This window comes from Dermacentor albipictus, chromosome 1 (assembly GCF_038994185.2).
Source record: "Dermacentor albipictus isolate Rhodes 1998 colony chromosome 1, USDA_Dalb.pri_finalv2, whole genome shotgun sequence".
Taxonomy (NCBI): Eukaryota; Metazoa; Arthropoda; class Arachnida; order Ixodida; family Ixodidae; genus Dermacentor; species Dermacentor albipictus.
This window is the reverse complement of record NC_091821.1, coordinates 337,564,214-337,577,358: the sequence shown is the minus strand read 5'-3', so window position 1 is coordinate 337,577,358 and position 13,145 is coordinate 337,564,214. Positions and strand designations below refer to the sequence as shown.

The 13,145-nt window shown below is 46.2% G+C and overlaps 1 protein-coding gene and 1 long non-coding RNA gene across 5 annotated transcripts in view; one reads left to right on the top strand and one right to left on the bottom strand.

Annotated features, from left to right (window-relative positions):
- LOC139054568 (uncharacterized) overlaps positions 1-2,569 on the top strand; it is a 42,900-nt gene extending 40,331 nt beyond the window's left edge. For both annotated transcript variants that reach the window (XR_011511330.1, XR_011511331.1), the window contains exon 3: positions 2,445-2,569. This is a non-coding gene — a long non-coding RNA (uncharacterized lncRNA). The remainder of the gene's footprint in view (positions 1-2,444) is intronic.
- LOC135898607 (choline/ethanolamine transporter flvcr2b-like) overlaps positions 1-13,145 on the bottom strand; it is an 88,241-nt gene that overhangs the window by 25,382 nt on the left and 49,714 nt on the right. For all 3 annotated transcript variants that reach the window (XM_065427774.1, XM_065427847.1, XM_065427690.1), the window contains exons 3-5: positions 7,531-7,736; positions 3,404-3,568; positions 2,472-2,636 (exon numbers count right to left, since the gene is read on the bottom strand). In XM_065427774.1, the coding sequence (XP_065283846.1) occupies positions 2,472-2,636; positions 3,404-3,568; positions 7,531-7,736 (536 nt within the window). The remainder of the gene's footprint in view (positions 1-2,471; positions 2,637-3,403; positions 3,569-7,530; positions 7,737-13,145) is intronic.

The window sequence follows — 13,145 nt, the reverse complement described above, 5'->3', positions numbered from 1 at the left end:
GTGTCCTCTTTAAGCTCACTGAGTTGTGCAGAGCTAACAATGACAAATCTGGCATCTGGCATACTGCAAGATCACTGCTAATTCTCAAGGCATTGCTACCTGAGAGAGCTGATAACTGAAGATCTTGTGAAATACAAGTGTCCCAGCTAACACAAAGTCTGTCTTTAAAAAACATAAGAAAGCAAAGACTTCTGTGTGTGTGAGACCACTTGTGTGATGTTGTAAGTTTCCTGAAGAAGCCGACAGTATATTTTGTTTTAGTAATGGTTTACTTATCAAACTTGTTAATTATAAACTTTGTGGCTACAATGCCAATGAAAGTATTGACAATTGACAAGAACTTTATTGAAGTGTCCTGAGGAACGTGATTGGGGGGAGTCGAAGGCTTCCCAATCAAGTTGGTGGCTCCACCCATGACGGGACCACAAGTATTGTACAAAACATTTCAAAACATTGCTTTCAGTTGCTTTAGATGAGTCACAGTTCGAGTGGGGAGTGGTGACGTTGCATAGGCCATCATCACCCTTTAATTCCACCAGTGAATAGAACGTCGCCAAACAGACAGCACTATGGTATTGTGCACAAAATGCAAGTGCATGGCCATGGAGAAACCGTGCCAAAAGAGAGCATTGGATTCGCCACTGCAGTTGCTCTTGGTCAAGTGACATGGAGCACTCAGGAATCCCACGGCATCATGTGGACATGACATCCTCTGATACTTGCAGTCTGTGCGAGTTTTGAGAGCCAGCAAAACCAGCACAGCACTACACGATAATGAAACTACTGAAATGCAAAAGCACGGCCGGTGCAGAGAAGAGCGGGGGTAGAAAACAAGACCTTTTGACTTTCCGTCTCATTGTCAAGGGTCTGTTCAATGGTCTGTTCAATTGTTAAGGTTCCTGTCAAAGAGTTCTTTTTTCCAAATATCAAATAGAACTGGACAAGCAGTACTTTCTTTTGTTTTGTAATGCAATACAATGGTCTATTACTATAATGATCTATTACATGCAATACAATGATCTAGTAAGCAGCCACTCAACGAGTGGTTGCTCAATTTCTCGATTACTAAAGCTCTGCTTGCGATAATATATTGACGCCTTAGGCGTTCTCGAGCACTAATCTATCACTTCAAATTGACTTAATATTTGCCTTTAGTGTCCCTTTAAGCACGAAAAAGAACTGTACAATTGGTAAATACAGCAAGCAATTGAATATGACATTTTCAAATGCACACTAGAAACTTGCATTGACATTATGGCCATAAAGCTAATAAATGAAGAGATGGTTAATTAACTCTTCCTATACCACAAGAAATGACGAAAAGAGTACCAAACTATAATCATGAGCAGTAGAGGAAGGGTTAAGCAGTAATAATTACTCTATGGATAAGAACACAAGAAATACTGGAGGCCTTCCTAGGTTATTGCTAAAAGCACAGTTAATTTCAAAGCTTCACTTTTCTTTTTTTAGCTTTCTCTATATTAGCTGGGACAACTGATCTAACTATGGTAGCAAATGCGAGGCACGAAACATCAAGAAGCTATTTTGCGGTCTGAAACCCTTTGGAGTGGTTCTGTCTACGTGCCTTCGACATACAGATGGCCAAAATATGTAAAAAAACCCTGCAGGTGTGCTTTGCTGCAGTCGCAAGAAAAAGAGACACGGGCACAGACAACTTGCAGTGACATATAAAGCTAAGTTCAATAGACCAATAAGGTTTGGTTAAATTAAAGAATAAATTATATTCTGGGGTTTTACATGCCAGAACCATGATCTGGTTATGAGGCATACCGTAGCAGGGGACTCTAGAAGTATTCTGACACCCTGGGTTTCTTTACCGTTCCCCAGTGCATAGCATATACAAGCATTTTTGCACTTCACCTAAATCGAAATGTGGTCACTGCAACCGGACATCAAAGCCATGACCACATAGCAGCGCAACACCATAGCCACTAAGCTTACAGCAAGTACAAATCTTTTTTTTTTTCCTTTGTTTTGTGATAGCAATCATATGGACACTCCAGGTGCAATCCTGCCATCATTGTCGCTGTGATGTTCAGTATAAAGTATAAGGGCACTAACATCACCGTCGCACGCCGAATGCTGTATGTGCAAGTTCTCAATCTCGCACACGCAATTGAAGAAAGCGGGGAGGAAGTGTGCCGCCTTCCGTTGCGTGCAAGGCACCGGGGAGAGGGGTGGGGGTACGTGCTACTCCGGCGGTTGCTGCATATGGCACGGCCACACGGGTCCCGTCTTGAAAGTGATCTTCGGCCGCATGCGAGGCGCCGGGGGGAGGTAGGGGGGTTCTACTCTAATGCTCCATGTACGGACTGAGCATAGATACGGTGGCAGCACGACGGCAGCATGAACGTACCTCGAGCATAAGTATAATTGCTATCACAAATAAAACCATCCTAATGATGTTCAATGTTCTTGTCCAGCGCCCTGATACATGAGCTACAAAATACCTGGTTGCCGAAGACCCCAAAGGAGCATGCCCGAGACACCTCCTGTGCACTGAACCAGACGGCCGCAAGGCGCGGTGGTATGCTCAGGATGAAGATTTGTGACACGGCCACCACCGTCTGGCCCACGAGGCACACCGCAAACCGGTCACGCTCCACACTCAGTACCTGCAGGCATGTTGGTAACTGGTCAAGTGAAGTGCGACCAAAGGCAAGCTGAGTGAATTCTGTATGGTGCAACTCAAGCAGGATTGCAAGCTTAGAAAGGTGGCGGACATTCATCTTCACAGCTAAGATAGAGTGATTACGCAACTTGGAAAGGAGGAGCTGAATTCATTTTCTTTCAATGTTTCATCCTCTTCTGTCTTTTTCACCCTTAGAAGATGCACAACTAGAGTTTTCACAAGATGACCTTTGTGTCTACTGTGCCATGAAATGTTAATTACACACAACTGAAGACCAGGAATGTTGGCAACATGCCATTTGGTGAGCGGCAACTGTGGGTGTGCAAGCTGTTGAAACATTGCAACATACAGGGTTAGAGCTATGATGCTAAATTGTGCCCTGTAAAAATGTCAATGTGCATGGTACATCACCCTTTTTTAAGTGAAATCATTATCATTAAGAAGACATTCAGTGCTTTTCCCTAACATTGTGAGTGTTTTGGAAAAGTAACCAGTTAATCAACATGTTTCTGGCTCTTCTAACAGAGAGTTCAGCTGGATGCTGGAAAACTAATGATACACACTCCAAAAAATTTAATGAATTCACTCGTTTCCTCGTCTTCAAAATTTCTTCCTCAGGTGGCAGTTGTCAGCTAATAGAGGTATCAGTGAATTGAATTACCAATTCAAAGCTCATCTAAAAGAAAAGATGTATTCCAAACCAAAAAGAATGTGATATAATAAACATGTGAAGCCATGCTGAAGTCAGACCTTGATCCATGAGCCAGCACAAGTCCCAAGTGCTCCTAGGATAACAACAAATCGAAGCCCTCGTCGCTCAAGCAGCCAGGAAGCTGGGAAGATGAGTGGTACATAGGTCACCATGTACACCACAGCAGTCCAGTTCACCGAGATTTCATCTATGCCATAGTAGTCCTGCATACGACACACATTAATCTAATCTAAGTAAAACCACTTCTCTAAAGTGACAATGTAACATCAGTAACTGTAACGTATGAAAATAAATAAAAGTAAAGGGCACATGATTGCAGCCGCTAGTATAAGCAAAGTGCCACCGGTATAATTCATCAGAAGTTTTGAATTTTAATCAATGTTACCGAGCGTCTTAAGCAAGAGATATAAAACGAGACCTGCTGTCCAAGTGCTGGTCAAACGTTGCAGCAATGTTACTTCTTGCATTTTTACATTTTAAAGGAAACATTTATTTGCTGTGCACAATGCTTCATACTACAAATCCCATTAAATAAAGCAAGATGACAAAAAAAGTCAGCTCTACCTATCAAGAATGCAACTCGAAACACGTTAACTTGAAAATGAGCACTAATCTCTCAAGCCCAGAATCTATGTTTTAACAATACATTACTTACTACCCTTTGCACTGTACAAGTGTTCAAGTCATGAATAGGGTTGCCAACTCTTGAGTGAACCAAGTCGCATCGGTAAAGGGAAAGACAGTGAGGGGCTGTCAACAGTCGATCTTGTTATTGCCAGAGGCCACCAGTTGGAGTCTGTATGGGCAACAAAGTTGCACATTTCTTTTTTGTTTTAGTTCTACCATGTTGCAATTTACAACATGAAAGGTGCAGTAGATGCCTGGCCAGCATAGCCACTGATATACAGATATAGGTACTGTGAACAGTTAGGGCTAGGGCCTACAACAGAACTAGAATCTTGACAAAAACAAAAATGCCTTTATGTTTAAAAAAAAAATTATGCGATTTAACATGCCAAAATCACGATCTGATCATGAGGCATGCCATAGTGGAGCACTCCATATTGATTTTGACCTACTCAGGTTCTTTAATGTGCACCCAACACATGGCACCACGGGTGTTCTTGCATTTTGCCTCTATATCAATATGCGGCTGCAGCAGCGAGGATTTGATACTGCACCTTTGGGCTTAGCAGCGCAACTCCAATGTCCACATGCCACAATGGCAGGTCTTTACGTTTATGACAATGCAACAGGAGACAAAAAAGAGGACAGTGCAAGTGAGCTATCAGGCATTTTAAAAAGAACATCTTGTTTTTGATTGTAATTCCATGAAAAAATATGCTAAGGTCAGGACACTTAGCAATCCAGACAGGGTCAAGTCAGGACTTGGGACCTTCACTAAAAAGCCGGGATGGTCCCACTCAATTCAGGACAGTTGGCAACCCTTGTCATTAATGACCCCTTTTTACTAGCAGTAAAAGCAGTAGAGAGCGGTTATAACAGGGCAAATAAAATGCAATAAAACACTACTTAAATGAGAAGAGGGTGACTGATGTGAATGCAATCAGAAAAAGCATATGAAAGAACAGAATTTCAATATTTTTTTTCTCTTTTTTTTGTGCAGTGTCCCAACTATGACAGATCTTGCATGAATATTAAGTGACCAAACTTTCTTTGTTCCTTGAGGCTCTTGCAGAGTTGAAATGAAAAGCAAAAGGAGAATAGTTCATTTAAAAAAAAATTAAATTAAATTATGGGGTGTTACGTGCCAAAACCACTTTCTGATTATGAGGCACGCCGTAGTGGAGGACTCCGGAAATTTTGACCACCTGGGGTTCTTTAACGTGCACCTAAATCTAGTACATCGGTGTTTTCGCATTTCGCCCCCCCACCAAAATGCGGCCGCCATGGCCGGGATTCGATCCCGCGACCTCGTGCTCAGCAGGCCAACACCATAGCCACTGAGCAACCACGGCGGGTTCATTTTTCAAATGCAGCGGCAACAAATGAAAGTGTTCTTTATTATGGCAGCCCAGACATTGCATTCTCATCATGTGCAGCATAACTTTGGCCCATGGCCGGCAGTTTTGTTTTTACATGAAACATCTTTCATATTGTTCAGTGTAGCGAAAAGACATAACACTAATCACCTACATCTTTGCAACTGTATACCCACATGCCTTGCTTTGTTATCTTTGTGTAAAGGAAAGAAGCCATTACTCAATCATGCACATGTTGCATGCACAGATTGCACCATTGTCACATGGTGCATGGCATAATCGAAGCTAAATTTAGCCGCCCACTCAGCTATATGAGGCGTAGCTCGGCAGTGCATTTGTCAATTCGAGCAGGACTGGTTGCATTTGAGAGAGCTTAGCCTGCCATAGTAGACATATTCCATCAAAGTCAAACTCGTGCTCACTGGAAGTTATAAGGCTTACAAGTGTGAAATCTGTTGACAAAATTTGATGGTTGTGCAGGTATGGCACCCCTGCATTCAACACATGATTCCAAAGACGGCGTGAAGAGACTCGGCCAGCAAGACAGAGGGATGTCAATCTGCGCCCACCTACTTTGGCTACAAGGGGCCCACTACATATACGGAGCAAGCACAACTGCAAGATTAGACCATGGGACCCCCGCTAGACGTGCCCTAAGTTAAGCATGTAAGCTTTGAAACATGTGAATAAATATCACTTGGGTATTTGTTAACATAATTTCTGTACCCTAATGCCCACACAACCTCAGCAGCATGCACAAGACGTTTCCGTACCCCACTGTGGCTGTGTGTCCGATACAGCTCACCCGAATTTAAACTTTTTTTCTCTCCACCTCCCTCTGCAATGGCATCACAAAAAGATTGCGGCTTATGTTATTACCAATGGCAAATACCTTTCAGCGTACATGACCTCTTACAATGCATTCACCATGTCTATATTGACCATGAAAGAAAGTTGATACAAATGTACCTCAGAATGACGCATTGTTAAACTGCAGACTAGTAGCCAAAAATAAGGGTGAATGGTTTATATCATAGCGGGTGTTCCAAATTAAGCTTCATGGTTTTCTTAAAATTTCTTTAATTGTCGTTCACATGATTATGCATGCAAGAGAGTGAGGATCAGCACAAAGCTCCTCCCTGATGAGACACGACTGTGGCGTGCGGTGTTTAGTCTGACAACAGTGCAGAGGCATAGGCACAGATGACAATTGTTCCCTTTTCCCTCTCGGCTGGCGAAATCAAGATATGACAGCACGGTGTGCCGTGCAGTTGTTGCTCTTGATTTAAAAAAATTCACAATATTTGGAAATCAGCAGTCACTTTATTTGCGTAGCCCAGGCAAGGACCATGCCCACTCGTCTAGTCACCATTACACACGCGCACTGCAATCTGGCTTCTCCGCTCATGCCATTATCTCGGCATGGCAGCTGTCGCCATCATTACAGGCTGCGTGGTCACATGTTACGACAGCAATTCCCTGGTTCTTCGATGTTAATTTTGCCAGATGAGAGGGGAAGGGGAACAGTTATCTTTGCGAACACCTCCACCCTGTTGTCAGACTAAACACCACTTGCAACAGCGGCGTCACGTCAGGGACGAGCTTTGCGCCGATTCTAACTCTCCTGCATGCGTAGTCATGCGAACTACAATTAAAATTTGGGGTCAGATATCTCGGAGCACAGACACGCTAGAAGAATTCTTCTAACTGATATTGTGTAGAAACACGACTGCCTCTAACTTTTCAATACAAACATACCCACTTACTGCAGTCAACAAAAAGTTAATTATTCAATTTTAGTTAATTGGACTGCTGACAGCGATAATTATCATATCACTTTATGTCCCCCTGGACACATAACTTACAGGTGGTCTTCGCATGCCTCCCAGTGCCTAATCTTACGAAAACCATAAGGGTTAATTTTGAACACCTTGTATATGATACTCCTAACCAGCAGTTTATCAGAGCAATTGCTAGAATGGCTGTCAAGGAAAGGGAAACAATTGAAGGTGGCACAGAATTGGAGTGACTATTAAAAGAATTCACAGTGAACAGGCGAGTTTGCTGATGCAACACAGAAGTAATTGGAGATTCTTGGTTCCAGTAAACCGAACATATGATGATGATGATGAAGATGATGATGATGAAAGGAGTTCACACACCTTGACGAGGTTGGTGATGATGGAGTACTCGATCCACTGGAAGGCGTTCGTCATGGAGTAGAGTATGAACAGGGTCAGCTGTACGAACCGCCAGGCGTAGACGCGCGTCATCATGTCACCCATGTCCGTCGACGAGGCGGCGCCGCTGCTACCGGCCGCCACGGCAGACAGGGGCGAGGACGCGGCCGAACCGTCGTTGCCGCCACCTGCCGCACGAGGCAATAAGAGGCGTCGTTAACACCACCGGAAACGGGTACAGTACTTCACACAGGCCGGCTCCGGCGAGATGCAAACGGAGACCGCGTGGAGAGTCAAGGTCAAGTCAGAGAACTCACAAGGAGGGTCAAGTCGCATCAATGGGGCACGCATCAACGGTACGCATCTAGGCAATGTGCCGCAGCCGATCCGTTACCCTGTACATGACAGTGGAAGACCATGCCTTCAAAAATTCCGCTGCGCGTAGCCAGTCGACAGCACTGACGGCTGCAGAGACATGCCCAGGTGAGAGACAAGCACCTCGTCAAACTTAAGTGACGCATACAGCGGGGCTGGGACAACGGGAGCAGCCGAAGAGCTATCTTGTCCGATTTACGGCTAAGCGTGCGTAATTATCCTCCAGAAATTTTCCACCGCGGCGCTCTGGATCTTTTGAAACTACTGTCAGTCGCGGCCGCCCTCTATCTCCTGACGGCCAGGCAGGCGCACGGCCGGTTCCGTCGTTCAGAGCGTGTGCCCGCAGCCCGTGCCGAGGCCGGCCGCCGGCTGGGCGATAATCAACGGCGCCAAGCGAATCCCGCATCGCCGAAAGCCGCGCGTTCACTGGCCCTTTTCGCAAAGTGTGCACAGTGTCCACATAACCGGCGACGGAGCCACTGCGGCCCGGCGTCGCACGGATAGACACGGCGCGATGGTGGACGGAGTCCCGGCGACCATCGGGCGCTCAGGACGCGTGCGTTTGCCGAGTGGCTCGCGGCGCCTGCCACGCGCGTACCACTTCCGCGTTGCCTTGGAAGCGTATCGCACGCTCAGATACCGCGCGCCTCCGACAGCTTGCGCATCGCTGGATAGCAGCATGGGTGGCCGTTTGCCTCTTACGTTTAGTGAAACCAGCTATAGACGCTAAGATGGTCGTACGATGTTCGCTCCGCAAGGAATACAATAACTGTTCCCCTGGAAAACAATTTAAATTACATTCTGGGCCATGAGGCACGCCGTGGTAGGGGACTACGGATTAATTTTGACCACCAACTGTTGTTCCTTAACGTGCTCATAAATATAAGTACACGAGTGCGTTTAAATGCGAAGAATTCTTTGTCTCATTCTTAGCCATTTGCGGTGAGTATGGTAGGTTTCCTGTCTCGCCACGCTTCAAGAAAAATAATGCGTGGCCTATGTGGGACTCGATCTTCTGCCGTCGAGAATGCACAGCAGCAGCGCGCTTTAGCCATCGGTCCAACGATGACAGATGCATGCTTTTGCCTTTACTGTATATGCCACGATGGCACGCATGCTTCTCTCGCTTCAAAGCCACCTACAGGCCTTTAAAACATTCGGCGCGTGCATGCACACAGTGCATCTTTGTCGTCGTCTTTCCTTGTGACAGCTCGAGCACTTGAGGCGCCGTAAGCCTGTTTCACATGGTGCGATATTACACTGCGTTTTTCGCAGCTACGATTTCCGTAAATTCGAACTTCGCATTACCGTACCACATGCACCGAGCGCGCGACAGCTGAGATTTTCGCATTTGCGAGCGCTTAGCGGAGGACTGAACTGTTATTACTGGCCTCAGTTCACTTCAGCAAGAACAAAGTAAAGCAACTTACAAAACCGTTTTGTTGAATATTCTTTCTGCGTCTGAGTGCGTTGCTTTATAAAAACACAAATTAAGTTGGCACACCACAGTGACATGTCCACGGTCCACGTTGTGACTGGTTTTCCGTCTTTGCCGCATGTGCGTTTTCGCGGAAAAGTTCAGCATTCCGAACATCGAAAAATCGCGCGGACGAAGGGTCCGACCGCCCATTTTCCGCAACTGAGAATCCACAAGTGCGAAAACGCAGTCAAATTCGCACCATGAGAAAAAAACTCTGCACTATCTCCGGGACCGACCCACTTTGCCCAGTGATCGCCAAAGTTAATCAGGTTTTAACATTTATCATTGCTATATGAATACTCCAGGCGCATTTCTGCCGTCGCCATGATGTTCCGTATGAGTGAAAGCGTGTTAGGGTGAGCCGGCGAACACGGTTCAATCTCGCGTGCGCGAGCGAGCGAGGAACGCCGCCAAGATGCGTGCCCTCTCCTGTGGCGCGCGAGGCAGAAGGGGCGTTCCTCTCCGGCGGCTGCTACGGTGTCTCGATGTCATCCTCGCCCGCCGCTCCGTACAGAGTGGACACAACCGCGGCGTCTACTACGGCGTTGGTCACGCGAATCGCGGACGCCGTAATATATGGCCTTTGGCGGACGCCGTAGGGACGCGTTGCCGGCGCTCGTGTGTCTTGAAAGCGATCTGCGACGTGGCCAACGTGGGCGCCTAGGCGGGCCTCATCTTCAAAGCGATCTGCGATGTTTGCAGAGTGCGCGTAGTGCCGGTAGCTTCGTATACGCTGTGCTTTCAACGTTTCGTTCACGTTGAAGCGACAGATGTACGGAGGTCAACTGGTTCGCGGCTGCTGCCGCGATTCCTAGCTCCAGCGTTTTCCCAGACAGTTTCCGCTGTCATCGAGCGAGATGTGTTTATGTTTACCTGTGCGCGCATGATACCGCGCTGGTTAATATAGTTAAAACACGATGACGGGCTAGTTGGTTTGGATCCATGATAAAATGTGTAAGCGTGACCGAACAAGGACGTAGAAAGAAGCAGAAACACAGAGACAGTGCTGTCTCTTTGTGTATGTTTCTTTCTACGTCTTCGTTGAGTCACGCTTACATGTCCTATCATTGTTGATTTAGTCAGTAAGCGAATGTTTACAAGTCTACACGGCCGATAAAATTACTATCCTTACTTCTTACAAATATCTGCTAATTTGCAATCGCAATCGGTGCTTCGCCTTTCGGGCAGAAATGCGAAATATTTCGTCAAAGTACAAATGTCATTGTCGTTTTAACACACCCAACATGAAATAGCCACGTGTACGTACGATTCTTAATAATAGCAGTCGCTGATGGCGTCGCAATACGCGTTTCTCTCGCTTACGCCCGTCCACTGCCTAGGTAAAACCCAACAATCGCCATGCCATGTCGTCGTGCTGATATCGTCACATACACGTGCGTTCGCGACAAGCACACGCAACTACTCAACTTGATTATGATGTTTATTGGCATCCCCTTTGAAACAGAGCGGGGACAAATAGTCACCTAGCCTGCTTAGTTCAATCAGGCTTTAGTATGCATATCGCTATGTGGCCTTTTCCCTATCTGATCTCGATCTTAATAACTTTCGTGTTTAAAACCTCTCTCACCATACTGCACCATTACCTATGCTTGCAATGGCTCCCGTTCTATTAATATCCTGCTTGCTTTTCTTCTTTAGTTTTTTTTTTCACCCATACTCTAATCAGCATTAGCTCGAGTGCTGACCAGTTAATCCTTCCATCTTCTTTGAATCGTAACGCTTCTGGAATGTGGGTATTCCCTACAGGTCTGGATGCGTGAATATCTGTATGCATTCCATTACGATGTGCCGAGTCGTTTCTGGACTTTTTCTTTTCTTCTTTTTGCAGCACACACGTGGCTCATCCTGTGGCACATATTTGCACCGGTATGTTTTTTGTCTTCAGGCAGCCAGCTCGAATCTCAAATTCTCAATCTCAAAAGTAAGGCACCCCCGCCCCCTCGCTTTATCAACAGGAACTTACAGGATCACGTTGGTCCACCTGGTATTGTTTTGCGGAAGCCAAAACAATGCTGGATAGCCAGGTGCGTGTGAAATGCTTCGCATAACACAGATTGCCACAGTTCGTGAAATCTTCACTTACTTTCTCCCTCTCCCTCTCTCTCTTTTCCCTATCTAGCTCTCCATCGAAATGCGGCCGCTGCGGCCTGGATTGAACTCGCGACACTTCGAGCTCAGAAGCAGGCAACGCCATGCGTATAGCCGTTAAGCTATGTCACGGCGGGTTCCCTGGGAAAACACGGGGGCACGTTGAGGGCACACGTGCTGTATCCCGCGTACTCACCTACAAAAGAAGCGTACACCTTTTTTCGTCAAACGTAGGCGGTACAGGTGTCGCGTGTCTCGGAGAAGACGTACGGCATCGGGGTGGGACACCTCGCGACGCCAGCATACCTACGTACAGGACGCAGTGGACACCCCCTTCCTGGCATAGATATCCCTCTCTGTACGCAGCCAAGCGCGACAAGGGGTAGCAAATAAGATAAGCCCGAGATAAACCACAAGATTTGCACACGTGTGTGCAGGTCCACATAGTCAGAAGTTGCGGCGTCTGATCTCGCTGCAACCATGAGGTACGCAGGGAACGGTATACCGTCATGTTTTTTCTGCTTTTAGTTCGTCGTCTTTTTGTTATCTTTTAATGCTGTTATGTCCGTCTCGTCTGCTTTAGACGCGGCGTGGATTTCGTGCGGCACCCACACTTCGCCGTTATGAGCGACATGCGTGGGAAACAATTACGCGAATAAAGATGAGAACGAAAGAGACGTAAGGATGAATGAAAGAAAGTGAGGGACTTATGTTGGGGGAAGCCAACGCTGACTCAAACGTTTCCTGAAGGCCAACGCAAGAAAGATAAGAGAGCACTAAGAGATACACGGATTGCCGAGAATTCGCAGTTTATTGACTATGTGCCCAAAAGACGCTACACAGCTCTTGTTGATGAGGCATCAATTTCAGACCGGCAACTCACTGCTGCGCTGTGATTACCAACAGGAGTTTAAATTTACCGACTGTTTGGAGTAGATATTTATTTAGGCCATCACTTTTCTTTCTTTTTTCTTTTCTTCTTTACTGAAATCGTTCAAAATCGCAAAATGTAATTGCTTGAATCAAGCTTACTATTATGAAATTAGAAGATAAAAAAAATTCGGCGGAGATACTTAAGACTGCTTATGTGTGGGAATGCGAAATTACTGTAGTCGCTTTAGGGAAATGTTTTCGCTTAGGTAGTCATCCGCATGTCGTCGTGCACGTTGCAAAGTTGCACGGCGTTCATTTCGAGACATGCGCACACCTCATTTTATACACTGATCGTTTGGAGTCGAGATTGTAGTTCCCTGTCACGTGTGTGGCTCCTATCCACTGTGGGGTATTGGCCAAGAAATGAATACGAGGAGCGCAGCGGTGACATCTCGTATTGAAGGATCGTTAGCACGTGATAGAAGACGATGACGCTGACTCGCACACCATCCAAAGTGTTGCGCGAGATTTTGCGTGCAGGGAAGACACGATGCCGGGTTGTGTAAGACACCGAGAAATTTGACTTCAATCCGAGCATTTGTTGACGTGCTTTTACTCGCGGCACCGTCCGCCATTTCTGGCTCCTTGTTCTGGTCACGCCGCCGCCGGATGTTCGCGAAATGGGGCATAAAATGCTTTCGCATTGAAAGAAAAGCGATATCACAGTTCTGTAAACTGAACTACACACGTTGAGACATTC